Below are 16,922 nucleotides of genomic sequence, written 5' to 3'. Positions count from 1 at the left end.
TTTCTCTCCTGGTGGGGGCATGAGCTGTACAGGAGTCTTTTGCCCTCACACACAAACTGTGCCCATAGATGCCATCGCCTGAGAATTGTTCTATAATGATAAGCCTGGGCTAAGAGGGAGCATCGTTCACTCTAACAGTTCCTCTTCTTGCCTTGTGGGATGTTTCTTTGTTTTTACATATGCCTCTTAGCAACCGCATGATGCTGCACTATTTGCCATCCTCCTTCTTTGCCTCTCCAACACAGCATACATTTCTCAAAAAACAGAGGAGAGATGAACAAATAAATAACTTTAATGGTGTCCTTATGACACAAAAGGTTTGATGTTATTTAACTTATTTTAGATGCAGTATTAATTGGACTCTGAAATTTTTCAGTCAATCTATGTAACATCAGCCCTTGATATCCACAGCTTCTGCATGTTTGGATTCAATCATCAGCTGAAAATATAAAAAATAAAAACAAAAAATAACACAATAATTAAAAACAATATAAATTTAAAAAGTAATGCAGTGTAACAACTATATACTCAGCATTTACATTGTATTAGGTATTCTACATGATCTGGAGATGATTTAGAGTACACAGGAGGATGTGCTTAGGTTATATGCAAATACTACACCATGTTATATCAGGGACTTGAGCATCTGCAGATTTTGCTATCTGGGAGGGGGTGTTTCTGGAACCAGTCCCTCCTGGATACTGAGGGATGATCATATATATAAAGCACACATGCCTATACCCATCGATATATATTTTGCATAAGTAGGATGGCTGGTTGAGTTTTTAATTCTTCCATTGGTTATCACTTGTACTGGCATGTTAAAAAAAAAAACTCAGTGTAACATTTATTTTCCAGTTTTATTCATCTTAGTTTTCCGGTATATGGTTTATAGGTAAATTTACAAATTACATTTTATTTTCTTCTTTTCCAAATGAGGAAATAAAGTAAATATATAGAATGTGAGAAAGTATTAAATTGTATTAAGCATTTGCCTTTGCCCAGTTTGTCTTGAGTGGAATGTTTATGATGGCTTGTGCTGCCTGCAATAAAGAAGACACGAATAAAAAGAAGCTTTAAATTCTACTTGCTAAAGAAACAAGGACTTTTGAAAGAAAAAAGTTTAGATTCCAAGTCTAAAGTCATTTAAAATGTTTTAAAGCGAGGCTGTTTTTTTATTGCTCAATATTTCTTTTTGCTCATAGCCAACAAACCAGTTATATTATCATTTTGTGAAGTATTGCTATCAAAAGGTATGTTTCTCTTGCACTTTCCCTGCCTAGACTAGACACTGTGAAGTTGCTGTGGCTGCATTTCTCAGGCTCTGGCTGTTCCGCTCTCACTTGGTCCAGGGAGTGGGGGTGATTTTCCAAATAAACAGCACAATGGATTCAACAGCAGCAGTAAATGTTAGGAGGAATATGTAGGTGACAGAAGCTCTCGTCGCACCTGACTTCTCAATGAAACCAGTGATGAACCCTTCCAGTACAAAAACTAAGTGAACTGCACCTCCAGCTGTTGAGCCCTTCTAGTTCTCACCCCACTCCAGCTCTTCCCCCCTCTCAGTTGTCCCAATTGTAACTCAAAAGATGGAATATCAAAGTCTTAAAAAAAAAAAAAAAAGGACACTGCAGACTAACCAAAGAGCAGGGAGAGAACAGAGTGAATTACTTAATTCCCAAGAATAGTGATGTTGGGGAGGCAAGACCTAAATTGGGGCTTAGCTCAAGAGGGTTTTTAGCTTCACCTAGGAAAGAATTCAAGAACAAGCTGACAGTAGAGGAAAACCACTTTATTGAAGCAGCAGTGTTATAGCTCCGGTGGTGTTACAGCTCTGTGACTGCTTCTGCAGAGCAGGGCTACCCTGTAGGCAGAGAGTAGCAGCTCAGGGCAGTTCTACAGTCATATATATACCTACTTGTAATTACATGCAGATTAAGGGGCAGTTTATGCAGAGATTTCTAGGAAAAGAGTAGTAACTTCTGGGTCATTGGGTCATTGCCATGGAAAGGGCTGGTAACTCCTGGATGTTGCCATGGCAATGGTAAACTGACATGACACACTGGTGGATGTATCTTATGGAGAGCTTAGGCACCGGACATAATTGAGGACTAGCTAAAACAGGGACAGGATCAAGGAAGGCCTCCAGGGTTGAAGATAGATACACTGAGGCCTGAAAGACATCTAGGGATTTGAAAGGCAAAATGAGTGGACAAAGCAGAGGAAGAAGACAGATCCTGCTGAGCTCAAACCACAAGCAAGGGGCCAGAGTGAAGGGGGGAAGTCCAGCCCCTCCTCAAAGGGTCTCCATGGCAGGCCAAGGGAGAGGTGGGCAGGTGAGGTGGGAGGCAGTGAGGCAAGGAGGTTAGAAAGTCTACAAGGCCTTGCTCGGCCAGTGTGCTTGGCCTGGAAGATCATTAACCCAGACAGTGAAATGATTACATAGCTCGTCTACATTGTTTGCCATTGTTAATTAGAATAAGTGTTTTGCACATTTAGAAATAAATGTAAAATAATACTGTCTTCTAGAGACTCCCTAGAAAATGTTAGGAATATAGTAACTCATCTAGGGATGGTGAGTCATAATGAATTTTCAAAATTGTGACCTGTCTCCTCAGTTTCTCGTAAATAATTACCAGCTAACACATGTTCGTTTATATGTCCTCTCCTGGAGGTCAAATCATGGAATCGAACACTCGGTGGTGGGAGATTACAAAAGGAAATATTCCATGTTAACAACCAGATATTTTAACATCTTATTTATCTGAGCACAAAAGCTGGAAAGCTTGGCCTAAACATGCAACTAGCACATGTTTTGGGTGCCGTTATGTTCTTGAAGCTGACATATTATGAGAGCATGTGAAACCTTTAGCTTCTAAAGGAGAGAAAGAACAGCTAGAATAATAAATGTTCTTTTATTGTCGGGCTAGGCTACAAAATTGAAAGGGAAGAGATATGCTCGATTTATAAACTGAGCAGATGACATCGCATAAGTCACTGCGATTATGTTGAGGTGAGACAAGTTACAATCTCCAAACGTTTGTTGGAATTGGGAGAGAAATTCAGGGGAAGCTGGTACCACACCAGAGCCACTAGTCCAAAACCTAAGGAAAGAAAAAACATGGTTGCTGTGTTGTGTGTAATCCCGATCCAGATTCCCCTGAGATGGCCATTCCTGCCCAGGAATGAGTCAGAGGTCAGGGAGGGCTGCCTCATCTGGCCAGCAGGGTCCTCCTGCTCACTCTCAGGGAGGCTGTGCAGCGTGGAACTTCGCCAACTGTCCCTTAGTTCTAGAGCCTTTGGAGTCAGGGACCCTTCATGGATGCTAACAGCAAGATCATATGCACAAGTAAAGAAATAGCAACAGACATAGTGGAAGCATTTGCTCTGAAAAATTCCCCAGTGATAGATTATCTAGGGGACAACGCCTAAGGTCAAAGCTTTCTCCAAGATAATAAAGATAATAAAGGAAAATCCTTGTTTTGCAGTCTGACAGATAATATGGAAATCAGTCTTGGAAGTGCCTATGGGCACTGCTAAATTAAAGAATGAAAAAAACAGCCAGGGATTAGGGTGGCTCACACCTGTAGTCCCAGCACTTTGAGAGGCAGGTGGATCACCTGAGGTCAGGAATTGGAGAACATCCTGGCCAACATGGCAAAACCCCATCTCTACTAAAAATACAAAATTTAACCCAGCATGGTAGCACACGCCTGTAATCCCAGCTACTCGGGAGGCTGAGGCAGGAGAATTGCTTGAACCCAGGGGACGGAGGTTGCAGTGAGCCAAGGTCACGCCTCTGCACTCCAGTCTGGGCAACAGAATGAGACTCCATCTCAAAATAAATAAATAAATAAAAATTAATAAGTAACTGGGGAAACATCAGGCATAGCTGGATCCAGGGTACAAGTGATCTCTCTCTTGGAGACTGTCTTTCTCTCATCACTTTTTCCTTCTGAGCACTGGCTTGGTTCTCAGACAGGTATCTCATTGTGGTCACATGTATGAGGCTGTTTTACTCTGACCACTGAGGCCAGAGCTGCCTGTTCACCCCTGGGCTGGGGAGGGAAAAGGAGGTACAGCCATCTGAGCTTGTTGGAGAAAGTACCTTGAGCTGGAAAGAGAATATTAGTTTTCCTAGTTTTCACGCATTTTATAAGGGTCAGTAATGACTGCAAACCTTTTCTTTTACTTTTCAGGAATCACTTTTAACATCTTCTTTAACAATCTCCCTTTTTCTCTTAAAGTTATAAACATCAAATTATGGCTGAGTGGCATTACACCTGGAATAAACTTCAAGGCACGTTGAAGAACTTACAATCAGGCAGAGAAGGGGCGGATGTGGGTTGTTATATTAGCCAACTTTTGTTTTAAGTTAGACTTCTTGAAGACATGTACCATAAACTGACAGCCTCCTTTTCAGCAAAGTTTTGACATGGTTTTGCTTTGTGTGGAGTATATTGATTTTCTTTCTCCTGATAAACTTTGCACATCATCTAGAGGCTTTATTAACATCTTGAGAGAAAACAAACTTGTAATTGAACATGATGATAGACTCATTAACTTTTTAGGTCTGATCTGTTTGACTAGGTGTAACTTAATTGTAAAACTGGCATTGTTAATTTAACAAAGTGTACATTTATTATACAGTCCTCCAGTTTGCATAGTTACTTTGTATCAGAACTGATAAATTCAGTTACTGGGTTTATGTAATACCCAGTAAGTCGAACACTTCAGTATGAAGGCTAAGACACAATAAAGAAGTCACAAGATAAACAGGCTTTGCCATGGCTATTTTAAAGGCTTTTTTTATGTATTAGGTAGAGAATGTTGTGGTTATGTTTTATCTGGCATTTTTTGGTTTGTTTTTGTGGAGTTTCTGTTTGTTTTTAAAGACAGGGTCTTGCTATGTTGCCCTTGCTGGTCTCAAATTCCTGGGCTCAAGCGATCCTCCTGCCTCAGCCTCCCAAATAGCCGGGACAACGGGTGCGTTCCACCCTACCCAGCTGACATGTTTTAACTTAAAGAAAATTAAAACTTTATTATTAAGATTAATAATGAAACCTCTGCATGGATAGGAAGACTTAAAACTAGTAGTTGTGTCTTAGAAAAGAATCTGTGTCTCACTAACGAGGAACTATTCTAGCCTGGACAGTTTCTGAGGAGAGAGTAACTGGGGAATATCTGTTGCTGTTAGCTACAAACAGGATTTTAGGTTTGTGAGAGGCATTTAGATTGATTTGAAGTGACAGGCTGTCTGTCTTAACTTGGTAACTGTGAGAATCTTTCTGATACAGATGTAAGATACTTATTACGAGTTCATCTCATAAGCAGTAACCACAGCCCTGTATCCTGTTAATATCATCGGAAAATTTGGATGCATAGTCTTTTGACGGGTATAGTTGAGTTTAATCTCAATACACAATGTATATTTGTGTGAGTATTTCTGTATCTTCAATACATATTTCACAACAATATCTGAATGTATATTTTTGTTTTTAGTGGAGGCTGATTAGAATGTGTCGCCACTAACAAAGGGTGACACTTGGAGAATTTTGATCTCACACAGGGTCCACCTCGTGGCGGTGCAGCAGTCATCTGCTGGTGGCTTTCAGACCCAAGCCACCTTTTCCCCCTCTCTGCTCTGTAAGTTGGGGCTGTTTCTGGAGATGGGAGGGCCAAGAGAAGGCAGAAGCCAGGGGCGTTTCTCCCTCTCTCTCTAGGGGACATCTCTGGCAGTGGCTTCATCCCATTCATTGTCAGACTCCCAACCAGATAGCCCAGCTGCAGAGCTGTGGTGACTCCAACACCTTCTCCCATTGTCCTCTAGCCCCAGATGGCAGCTGTGCAATAATGACGCTAATCTCAAGTGGCTTCCTTTCTCTGTTTAGTTCTTCTGTGCTTCCACTCCTCTATAACTAATCTCATTCAATTCCGTCAGTTGAACTACCTGGTGTGGGCCCTGTTTTCCTAACTATACCCTGAGCCATGCAAATAGCTATGCAGTTACGTGTTAAGTACAAACCCTATACCCTTTGCAACCTTGTTAGTGAAAAGTGTGTGTCCCCATTACTTTATCAAGGGAAGGATAGTTTTTTTTCTTTTGGGGAATATTAACTAAGAAGGATTTGGAGACAAGAATGGAATTTAACTCTTTACGAAGATAGATACAATATTTCGTTTGGAAAACATAATTGTTAAACAATATCTATAAACATAAAATTTAGGATGTTCAATAAAAGCTATTAGAAGGATCATGGGTAAATAAGTCAGGTCTTACTGCTAATGAGTTTTTCAGATTTGACCATATTAGGACTGTGATAAACAGGGCTTTCAAGCCAGTTGTCATCCGTCTTTATAGTAATTTGAAATCTATCAAATTGTATTTGGGTTTGGCTAATTAGCTTCTGATCATAAATGTGTTTATACAGTTGCATTCTTGGTGTCAATCTAATTTTCAGATTTTGCTGGGCTATTTATTCCGTTCTTGTTGCTCTAGTTTTCCTCTTTGTGAGTGGCACTGCTTATGAGTCATGGGTGAAGGGACATAAGTGAGCAGGAGTGGCTTCCAGGAATACCACAGTCCAGTTGACATCTTCCTGCTCTTCTCCTCTGGTCCCCCTTTGATTTGTATGGGTCTGATGTGATTTGGAGGGTCAGGCTTCGACAGTGAGGAGGAGAGGGCAAGTGAGTTATGATGAAAGAGAAGAATGGAAGGAAGGGATCAGAGCCTTGTCCAGAGAAATGGTAAAAGCATGAGTAGCCTTTCTAAGAACTTGAGGCATACAACTTTGTTGGGTTTTCCATTTAATACTAATGAAGTGGAAAACGGTCTGGGTGCAGTGGCTCTTGCCTGTTTTCCCAGCACTTTGAAAGGCTGAGGTGGGTGGATCACTTGAGGTCAGGAATTCGAGACCAGCCTGGCCAACATGGTAAAACCTCATCTCTACTAAAAATACAAAAAATTAGCCAGGCATGGTGGCACACACCTATGATCCCAGCTATTCAGGAGGCTGAGACATGAGATTTGCTTGAACCTGGGAGGCGTAGGTTGCAGTAAGCCAAGATCGTGCCACTGCATTCCAGCCTGGGTTACAGGGGGAGACCGTGTCTCAAAAAAATAAATAAAGTTGAAAGCGCTTATGGCATTTAACAGTGTCACAATATAAAGCCAAGCACATTTTCTAAAGCCTTATTTTTTTCAAGTATAAAATCATTTAGGCTCTCATTTGAAAAAAAAAAAAAAAAAAAAAACAACTGGCCATTTGCTGTTATAGATTTTAGCTCTCTCGCTAATTAAGGTTTCCCGGAAGTGACTATTGGTATACAAATGATGTGAGTAAGCCCCTGGGAATTACAGCTCCTGGTTAGGTGGGGGAATCTTTTTGTAGCTGATTTATCTGTGAACTACCATTTGTAAGAGGTGGGGTGGGCCGCTCTGAGACTCAGTTTACCCACCGTAAAGGATTCTGTTCCAGCCACACTAGAATTGACAGCTGGGCTTCCTGATGAAGAGGACACTGCCCGGCTGCTCCCCCAGAATACTCTGCTTCCCTAGTGACCGAGAAGCAACTTCCCTGGCCAACCCCTGCACACGCTAGAACTCAAACAATGCCACCTTAAGCAGCCTTGCCTCAGGCATAACCACTGTCGCTCAGCACAGCTGGAGATGTTTCTTGGCCACTTGGCTTGGGCCCTGCCATGCCCCAGTGACCTCACAGTGGTGCAGTGGTGCCAGCCCTCTGACCAGCCTTCTTGGACTCCAGCTAGAAAGCTTTCCTGTCTTTGACTTTTTTAATTTTTTAAACTGAGTAATTAAGAGAAACAAAACAGAATTCAGAGGCAGTTAATCCCAAAGAATCATGCCACTGTCTGTGAGATGACACCCATGTGTGAGCAAGCCATCTCAGACACCCAAGGTGGAATTTTCGAAAAAGGCCCTTCTCACTTCTATTGTGTGTTCCTTTATTGTCTGCTGGTTTTGAATACAGATTGGAAATGTCAGAAAAGACTTCAACAATCCAGCCCACTGATTGTACAGGAGCAGAAATGACCAGATCGGCCGGGCACAGTGGCTCACACCTGTAATCCCAGCACTTTGGGAGGCCGAGGCCGGTGGATCACCTGAGGTCTGGAGTTTGACACCAGCTGACTAACATGGTGAAACCCCATCTCTACTAAAAATACAAAAAATTGGTTGGGCATGGTGGCACATGCCTGTAATCCCAGCTACTCGGGAGGCTGAGGCAGGAGAATTACTTGAACCTGGGAGGCAGAGGTTGCAGTGAGCCAAGATCGCACCATTGCACTCCAACTTGGGCAAAAAGAGCAAAACTCCCATCTCAAAAAAATAAAATAAAATAAAATAAAACAACTGCGAATTAGCCTGCAAGAAAAGGTGTTATTATTGAGAAGCAATTCTCCATGGGTCTGTCGTTTGTCCGCTCATCTCTGAGGGAGGCACCAACTTGTTCTGACCCATCTTTTCAAGGAAGTTTTAGAGCAAATGACCTTGAAAGTAGAGAAGATAGGGCCGGGCGTGGTGGCTCACGCCTGTACAATCCCAACACTTTGGGAGGCCAAGATGGGCAGATCACGAGGTCAGGAGATCGAGACCATCCTGGCTAACATGGTGAAACCCCGTCTCTACTAAAAATACAAAAAATTAGCCGGGCGTGGTGGCGGGCGCCTTGTGGTCCCAGCTGCTTGGGAGGCTGAGGCAGGAGAATGGCGTGAACCCGGGAGGTGGAGCTTGCAGTGAGCCAAGATCGTGCCACTGCGCTCCAGCCTGGGCGACAGAAAAGACTCTGTCTTAAAAAACAAAACAAAACAAAAAAACAGAAAGTAGAGAGGATAATGTTTCTCTCCAGATCAAAAGGCAGATTTGCTTATTATGCAGTATAATAAAGACAATGTTTCCCTTCAGGATGAAAAGATGACTTGCTTAGAACTACTTAAAGAAGACTTGAGTTTCCTAAGCTCAGAGTTCTCAGCTGTGATGCAAAACCACTGCACCTGTAGAATCTGGCTTAGCCTATCTGCTTCAACCCTGAGAGAGACGTGTGGAGGGGAACTGGTGTAATATGATGCTCATGCTTCTTTCTCCCTGTGCTCTGAGTTCTGCAGTCCTTTGTCTCTGATCCAGGAGTCTCTTGTCTTCTGTCAGCTTTTATGATACTGCAGCAAACTAACTTGCTAACTTGCAAGCTGGGTAAAATCTCACATTCTTCACAGTTCTTGCCAGTTATTCTAGTACTACAACAAAAACATTCTTTCATAAAAATTGGTGGAGAAAGCACTGAAATTTACTGTTGAGGCATACATATTTAAAATAGGATTGGCAATGTGAGTTTTAGTTTTATCAACACTATATGTGTTACTAGAATTTTTCAACTATCTGTAATTTCTTATACCGTTATCTATAAACACCTACCCCCAATAAAAAGGCTTTTATCTGGCTGAATTTTATCTGGTGTTAGAACAATTTGTGATTTGTTAGCTGAATGTCCACTGCAGCTTTCTGTAAGCTAAGAAAAAAACGTAAGTGCTTTCTATCTATTTATCTGTATATGAAATACTTTTTCAATAGTCCTGCCAACTCAGCTGTTTTGGAGGAATTACTTTATGTTTTGAATGAGGATTTTTTTCATGTCTGCAAAAACCAGTCGTAGCTAGCTCAGTGTATTTCATAAGGGTCAGTCATGTCCTTCAGACTTTTCGTTTTGGTGTTCAGACATTGTTTTAAATCTCTTTCTCAATACCCTTGAGCTGGCCTTTGAAGGATTTGTCACATTTCAAAAGATTGAGTAAAAGGAATGGGATCCTATGTTCAGGAAAACAAAACATAACCAAACAAAAACATCAGCATGATTTCCATGCTGCTGTGGGGAAGGTCCTGGACTCATGGGCAGGACTCCACAGGCATGCCTGAGCCTGGGCCCATCACACACACTGGACATCCTGTCCACTCCAGCAAGACTCCACACACACGCCTCCATGGGCTGAGGACTGCAGGTGTGAGGACCGGCTGATATTCCACTGCCCCAGATAGGATAGGTTTAGTTAACTAAATTATACCACCTGGGATTGGTGAGACTTGTAGTGAAGAATAGCCTGGGTTCCAAATCCCTGGCTTTGGGATACTTCTCTTCAAAATGGCACACTCAGCCAGGCGCAGTGGCTCACACCTGTAATCCCAGCACTTTGGGAGGCCGAGGCAGGTGGATCACTTGAGGTCAGGAGTTCAAGACTAGCCTGGCCAACACGGTGAAACCCCATCTCTACAAAAATACAAAAATTAGCCTGGCATGATGGCGGGTGCCTGTAATCCCAGCTACTCGGGAAGCCAAGGAGGGAGAATCACTTGAACCTGGGAGGCGGAGGTTGCAGTGAGCCAAGACCGCGCTAATGCATTCCAGCCTAGGTGATAGAGACTCTGTCTCAAAAAAAAAGTAAAATGGCACACTCCAGATTTTTGAGAGTCACATATTTTGTGTAAGATGTAGCATTATTTTCAGACACGGTAAGCGACCTGCTACAGCAGCGGTCTTGCAAGAGAGTAACTAGAGTTTACTCACTTTGCCTCTGACATTGGTGGAGCTCAGGTTTCCCAAGTGTGGGCCCCTGAGCGGTAGGAACAACATCACCTGGCAAGTTGTTAGAAATGCGAATCTTGATGCCATCCCAGAAATTACAAAAAATCCCAGGGTGGGTTCAGCGATCTCTGGTTTAACAAGCCTGTGCCCTCTCCCACCCAAGTGATTCTGATGCACACTACAGCTTCAGACCAAGGGGTGTTGCTCATGGTATCACATGTCAGAGGAGGATGAGGTTAGTAAATTATAAATAGGAAAAGAAGAAATTAAATGTTGCTGTCAAACGTATAAGGGGATAACATATAGCATTTATTAAATAAATAATAAATAACATTGATTAAATAGCGTTGATTAATCTATTGTTTTTCATTTAAGAGGTATATGTCAGGCTGGGCATATTACAGGCTCACACCTGTAATCCCAGCACTTTGGGAGGCCAAGGCAGGCAGATCACGAGGTCAGGAGATCAAGACCATCCTGACTAAAATGGTGAAACCCCGTCTGTACTAATACAAAAAATTAGCCAGGCGTGGTGGCGGGCACCTGTAGTCCCAGCTACTCGGGAGGCTGAGGCAGGAGAGTGGCGTGAGCCCAGGAGGCAGAGTTTGCAGTGAGCTGAGATCGCACCACTGCACTCCAGCCTGGACGGCAGAGACTCCGTCTCAAAAAAAAAAAAAAAAAAAAAAAAGAAGTATATGTCATGCCTATCCTAATGTCAGTCACTGTTAGAATACAAATATGAATAAAGCATTCTACAAATGTCTCATCGTGGCCTGCAGGGAAAAATCCAACTTGCCACATATTTTGTAAATAAGGTTTTGTTAGGACACAGCCACACCCATTCATTTGCATACTGCTTATGGCTGTTTTTAGCTACAAGGCCAAGTTGAGAAGTGTGACAAAGACCATATACCCTACAAAACCAAAAGCACTTAATACTTAATATCTGCACTTTGCATCAAAGTTTGTCAATACCAGATCAAGTGTTTTAAGGGAAAATCCTTCCCACATTTCAGGTAGTTAAACACAAGTGGAATTAGGAGTAAGTGTGGTATGCAGGTGTTATTCTGTCATCCAGTAAAATATATGTATTTTTTTTTTCAGTAGCAAAAAATTTAGCTTCACAGATGTTAGTATCACGGAAGGCATACAGACTGTGGGACAAGAAGCAGAGCAATTGCTGGCCAAACGCCTTGGTGTGTGAGTGAACAGAAGGAGAGTGAGAACAAATACAGAAGTTAGAACAGAAAAAAGTGAAGAAAAAACGTGGTTGAGGAGGGAGAATATTATCAATCAAAAGAACGTGACCTATGTGAAAAGCTAAAATGAGGGAGTATGTGGCAGGACCTGGCTGGGGAAAGGAACTAAGAAGCAGCAAGATACTGGATTGGAGCATTCCAGTTGCCTGGCACAGAGGGTGGGTGGCAGAGTCTTCACAGGAATGCTGGGGTGTTGATGCCAGGCAGAAAAGGGGCAGACTCCAGATGGGGCTGGGAGAGCCATGCTCTGCTGCACTCTCGGCTGGAATTTAGTGGGGTGATCTCGGCTCATTGCAACCTCAAGTGATTCTCCTGCCTCAGCCGGGCTCAAGCGATTTCCTGCCTCAGCCTCTCGAGTAGCTAGGATTACAGTCATGTGCCGCCATGCCCGGCTAATTTTTGTATTTTTAGTAGAGATGGGGTTTCGCCACGTTGGCCAGGCTGGTCTCGAACTCCTGATCTCAGGTGATCCGCCTGCCTCAACCTCCCGAAGTGCTGGGATTACAGGCGCGAGCCAACGCGCCCGGCCTCTGCTGCACTTCTGTGTCTACCAGGGGTCCATGTGTACTTGTGTGGCTATTTACAGTAGGGCTCTCTCAATTCCTGACTCCGCTAAATGACTAACCATGTAGTGATACTGGAGAAAAAGCACTGGATTTCCCTGCGGGGAGCTTGAGTTACTTCTTGGCTTCACCTCTTACTGTTTGACCCATGGGTACCTCATTTCATGGCTTCACGTCTCCCTTTCCTCATTAGTGAAAGGCTTCCTCCCACCTCCACGTCGTGTGATTCTTCTAGACTCACTTATTATCATCGAGGGGCATGGCTTAAAGAAGGTCACAGCGTATTTCTCCAGCTCCCTCGCTTAAAGAGCAAAAGAATAGCAGAGACTCAGGGCCCTTCTAAAACAGAATTGTTGACCACTTTGGCACAAGGTCATCCGTTCCTGGGAAAGGTTTGATGCTGATTTATTTCCATCTCACACCTCGTAACAGATTTCTTCTCTTGTCCAAAGAGATGGTTTACTGTCGAAACATTTAGAGGAAAAATGAGCAGCCGGGATCCATGTGTGTGATCATATTTATCTTTCTTTCAGGAATTTTTCTTTAAATGTGGAGCACACCCCACCTCTGACAAGGAAACATCAGTAGCTTTGCACCTGATCGCAACAAATAGTCGGAACATCACTTGCATTACGTGCACAGACGTCAGGTAAGGATCTAAAAATAGTGTCACTTCCCTCCACGGACATCAGGTAAGGATCTAAAAATAGCATCACTCCCCCCTCCTTACTTTCCCAGTATTGTTCTGCCACATGAGCCTTCCTCAGTGAACTCTCTTTCCTGGGGAGTGTCTGCTTTATTTTGATGCGTCTGCCCAATTTGGGTATATTTTAATGTGAGGAAACAATTTAAAATGCCAGTGACTTAGTTTAAGTAGGTAAATAGGGTCCTAAGATGGGAGATGGCATATCTAAAATAGTGTATGTAATCTTAGTTGATATTAAAATATAAGCTCACATATTTGAGTATAAAATGTAAACTCATCCATTAAGTTCCAAAATAAAATTAAAATATGGTGCTAACATTAAAAATGTTAACATTAGGCATGTGCCACCACACCCAGCTAATTTTTTGTATTTATAGTAGAGACAGGGTTTCCCCATGTTGGCCAGGCTGGTCTTGAACTCCTGACCTCAGGTGATCTGCCCACCTCAGCCTCCCAAAGTGCTGGGATTACAGGCATGAGCCACTGCACCCGGCCAGGAATGGAAAAACAATTTATGAACACCACAACATGTAGCCCATACATTTTATTTTTAAAATGTCTTTTCCATACATTTCAGTTCTCCATATTTGCCTATATTTATGCTGAGGCTTCGCACACATTCATACGCTCAAAATGAAAGCATGTAGCTAGTTTGGGACCTTGTTATTTCTAATCCCAGTGAACACAAGAAAAGCAAGCAAATGTGGAGATGGCCTGTTAGTAAAAAAAGGGAAAACGACTCAATACGAATTGCGGTGTAGGAGCCAAGGACAAAGTGGAAGAAACTGAGTCTGTTTGCTCTGCAGAGTAGGCAATTCAGAGTACAATTCCTTACTCTACACTTTCCGAATGGACAGAGAAAAGAAATTAGCTTCGTTACATGTTCTTTGAAGTTGGCTAAGAAGCTCAAATTGCAATAGTGAGAACTTAGCCCTCATATCAGGAAGAACTTTTTTTTTTTTTTTGAGAAGGAGTTTCACTCTTGTTGCTCAGGCTGGAGTGCAATGGCGGGATCTCGGCTCACTGCAACCTCCGCCTCCCGGGTTCAAGGGATTCTCCTGCCTCAGCCTCCCGAGTAGCTGGGATTACAGGCATGCGCCACCACGCCAGGCTAATTTTGTATTTTTAGTAGAGACGGGGGTTTCTTCATGTTGGTCAGGCTGGTCTCGAACTCCTGACCTCAGGTGATCCGCCTGCCTTAGCCCCGCCAAGTGCTGGGATTACAGGCGTGAGCCGCCGCACCCAGCCCAGAAAGAACTTTTTAATGAAATGCCAAAATGAATTAATGAATAAAGTCAAAGAATCTATTGTTTCAGACTTTTAAGCAAAAATAGTCGTATAGCCTAATCATTTTAAGTGTTGTCCCTCTTTGGCTTTTGGAACTATATGAGATGGTCTTTTAAAGTTGCTTTAAACTCTGTGATTTCATGATAAGCAAATATTCACACTCCTATCAGGCTATTTCTATTCTCTAATAAATTAAAATTAAAATGTTGATTGATAGAAGCCCAAAAACCTTAACAGCATCTGTTGAACAAACCTGTTTCCAAGAAGGAATAAAAATGAGACGTGATTTTCTCTTTGCTGCATGTTTAGTCACTGCTGTGGCAGGAAGCACCACAATATTGCCTTTAAAATGCAGCGCTTCAGCCTCTCTTGGCAAGGTGAATGACTGTGTATGGCTAACGCTTTCAACATGCAAGAAGAACAGCTAAGATGGGGATTCTGGTGTTTCAGGAAAGGGATTGAAAAGTGCTAAAAGCGAGGGCTTGACTGCGCTGATACCAGTAGGTAATTTAAGTCACTGTTCAGTTTTTCAAAGGAAAAATTCAAAATACTCTTCTGTAAGTCAGAAAACAGCTCATCAGCCAGTATTTTAAACTTTCCATTAAGGTTGGTAAACATGACATTAAAATATGTGGTGATGATGGTATTATCTTACTAAGAGCGTTGCCCTCCCCGTTTCCTGCTGTTATGCTGTCACTTTCGTATTAATAACTGGCAACATCTTTCGAAGAGAATGAGCCACTTCCCAGATACACAGGGTGATAATTGCTGGAAAAATAATATTGTCACATTAATTTTGTTCATATGATTACTTTTGGGAGAATTTATAAATAGAAGCGACTATATCCTGATGCATCTTAAGGGTGTGTGTATATAACCAACCACTTGATTGAATAAGGTCCCTTCTCGTGTAAGGCAGCCAAGTGCCCCATATGTAAGAAAGAGAGAAGAACTCTTTCTTCTGACTTCGAGGGATCCATGTGTAAGGACATTATGAGCGCCTGCACGGACACTCCGTGCAGTTTGGTGATCATTGTGGGGTTTTTCCTGATAATGCTTTCTTTTTAAATTTAGAAATCATTCACGATAAACTATAAAAAGCATTAGAAGTGGCCAGGCACGGTGGCTCACGCCTGTAATCCCAGCACTTTGGGAGGCCGAGGCAGGTGGATCACCTGAGGTCAGAAGTTCGAGACCAGCCTGGCCAACATGGGGAAACCCTGTTTCTACTAAAAATAGAAAAATTAGCCAGGTGCAGTGGCACATGCCTGTAGTCCCAGCTACTCAGGAGGCTGAGGCAAAAGAACCACTCGAATCCGGGAGGTGGAGGTTGCAGTGAGCCAAGATTGCACCACTGCGCTCCAGCCGGGGTGACAATAGTGAAACTCCGTCTCAAGAAAAAAAAAAAAAGTGTTAGAAGTTATTTTTACCCTCATGCTTAGTAAAATTTCTGGTTAATTTTTTTGCAATATCTTGATTATGCCTATTTGCAGTGTGTGTGTGCTGTATAATTATATTGTGTGTGTGTGTGTATATATATATATATTTATATAGTTTCGTATCGTGCTTTTTCCATTTAGCAGGACATTATGATAAATTTTCTCTGTGCCAGGCATGCACGTGGCAGCTCATGCCTGTAATCCCAGAACTTTGGGAGGCCAGGCAGGCAGATTGCTTGAGCTCAGGAGTTCAAGACCAGCCTGGGCAACATGGCAAGACCCTGTCCCTACAAAAAATATAAAAATTAGCCAGGCGTGATGGCATGCACCTATAGTCCCAGCTACCTGGGAGGCTGAGGCAGGAGAACGGCTTGAGCCTGGGAAGTCAAGGCTGCATTGAGCTGTTTGTGCCACTGCACTCCAGCCTGGGTGACAAAGTGAGACCCTGTCTCAAAAAAATAAAAAATGAAAATAATAATAAATTTTCTCTGCCATGAACACAGTTTTTTAAAAATAGGTACCTAAAATTCCGTTATTTGGGGATATGCTGTTGTAGGACTTTCTCCTTAGTTCAGCTAAAAACCGGGTCCTTGTCACACAACCATGAAAAATTAGGCCCGCAGACTCTTTGAAGGGTGAGAGAAATGGAATTTATTGGGCAAAAAGGAAAAGAAAAAGGGTAACAGGGACTCTCAGCAAAGCAAGATGAATATAGATGAAAATCTATAAGGCAAAATGAATATGGATTAAAATAATAGATGAAAATCAGAGTATAGTATTAATTTATCTGTAAATATAGTTTCTGCGAACTCCTTATCATACTGGGAAATAAAAGTAAAATATTAAGCCTCCAACTGACTGAACAGACTCCCTCCTGGTCAGGGGGACCGTGGAGACACCTTGGAAGCTGAGTTCCAGCCATGGTGGGGTGGGAGGTCAGACAGGCCTGTTATGCCAGCGCCCTCACTAACCACCTCTAGGCTTCCTTTCCTAAGGGCTAAACAGAAACCAGGCAGGTTTTCCCACCTCACCAACTGAAATCCCAGGCACTACCTGCATCAGGAGAGGCCAGG

The 16,922-nt window shown here is 42.6% G+C and overlaps 1 protein-coding gene across 6 annotated transcripts in view; it reads left to right on the top strand.

Moving 5' to 3' along the window:
* PRKN (parkin RBR E3 ubiquitin protein ligase) overlaps positions 1–16,922 on the top strand; it is a 1,411,643-nt gene that overhangs the window by 744,394 nt on the left and 650,327 nt on the right. For all 6 annotated transcript variants that reach the window (XM_054686972.2, XM_001153913.6, XM_054686973.2 and 3 more), the window contains one exon: positions 12,951–13,066. In XM_054686972.2, the coding sequence (XP_054542947.1) occupies positions 12,951–13,066 (116 nt within the window). The remainder of the gene's footprint in view (positions 1–12,950; positions 13,067–16,922) is intronic.

Source organism: Pan troglodytes, chromosome 5 (genome assembly GCF_028858775.2).
Source record: "Pan troglodytes isolate AG18354 chromosome 5, NHGRI_mPanTro3-v2.0_pri, whole genome shotgun sequence".
In the NCBI taxonomy this organism is placed as follows: Eukaryota; Metazoa; Chordata; class Mammalia; order Primates; family Hominidae; genus Pan; species Pan troglodytes.
This window is presented reverse-complemented; position numbering and strand designations above follow the sequence as displayed.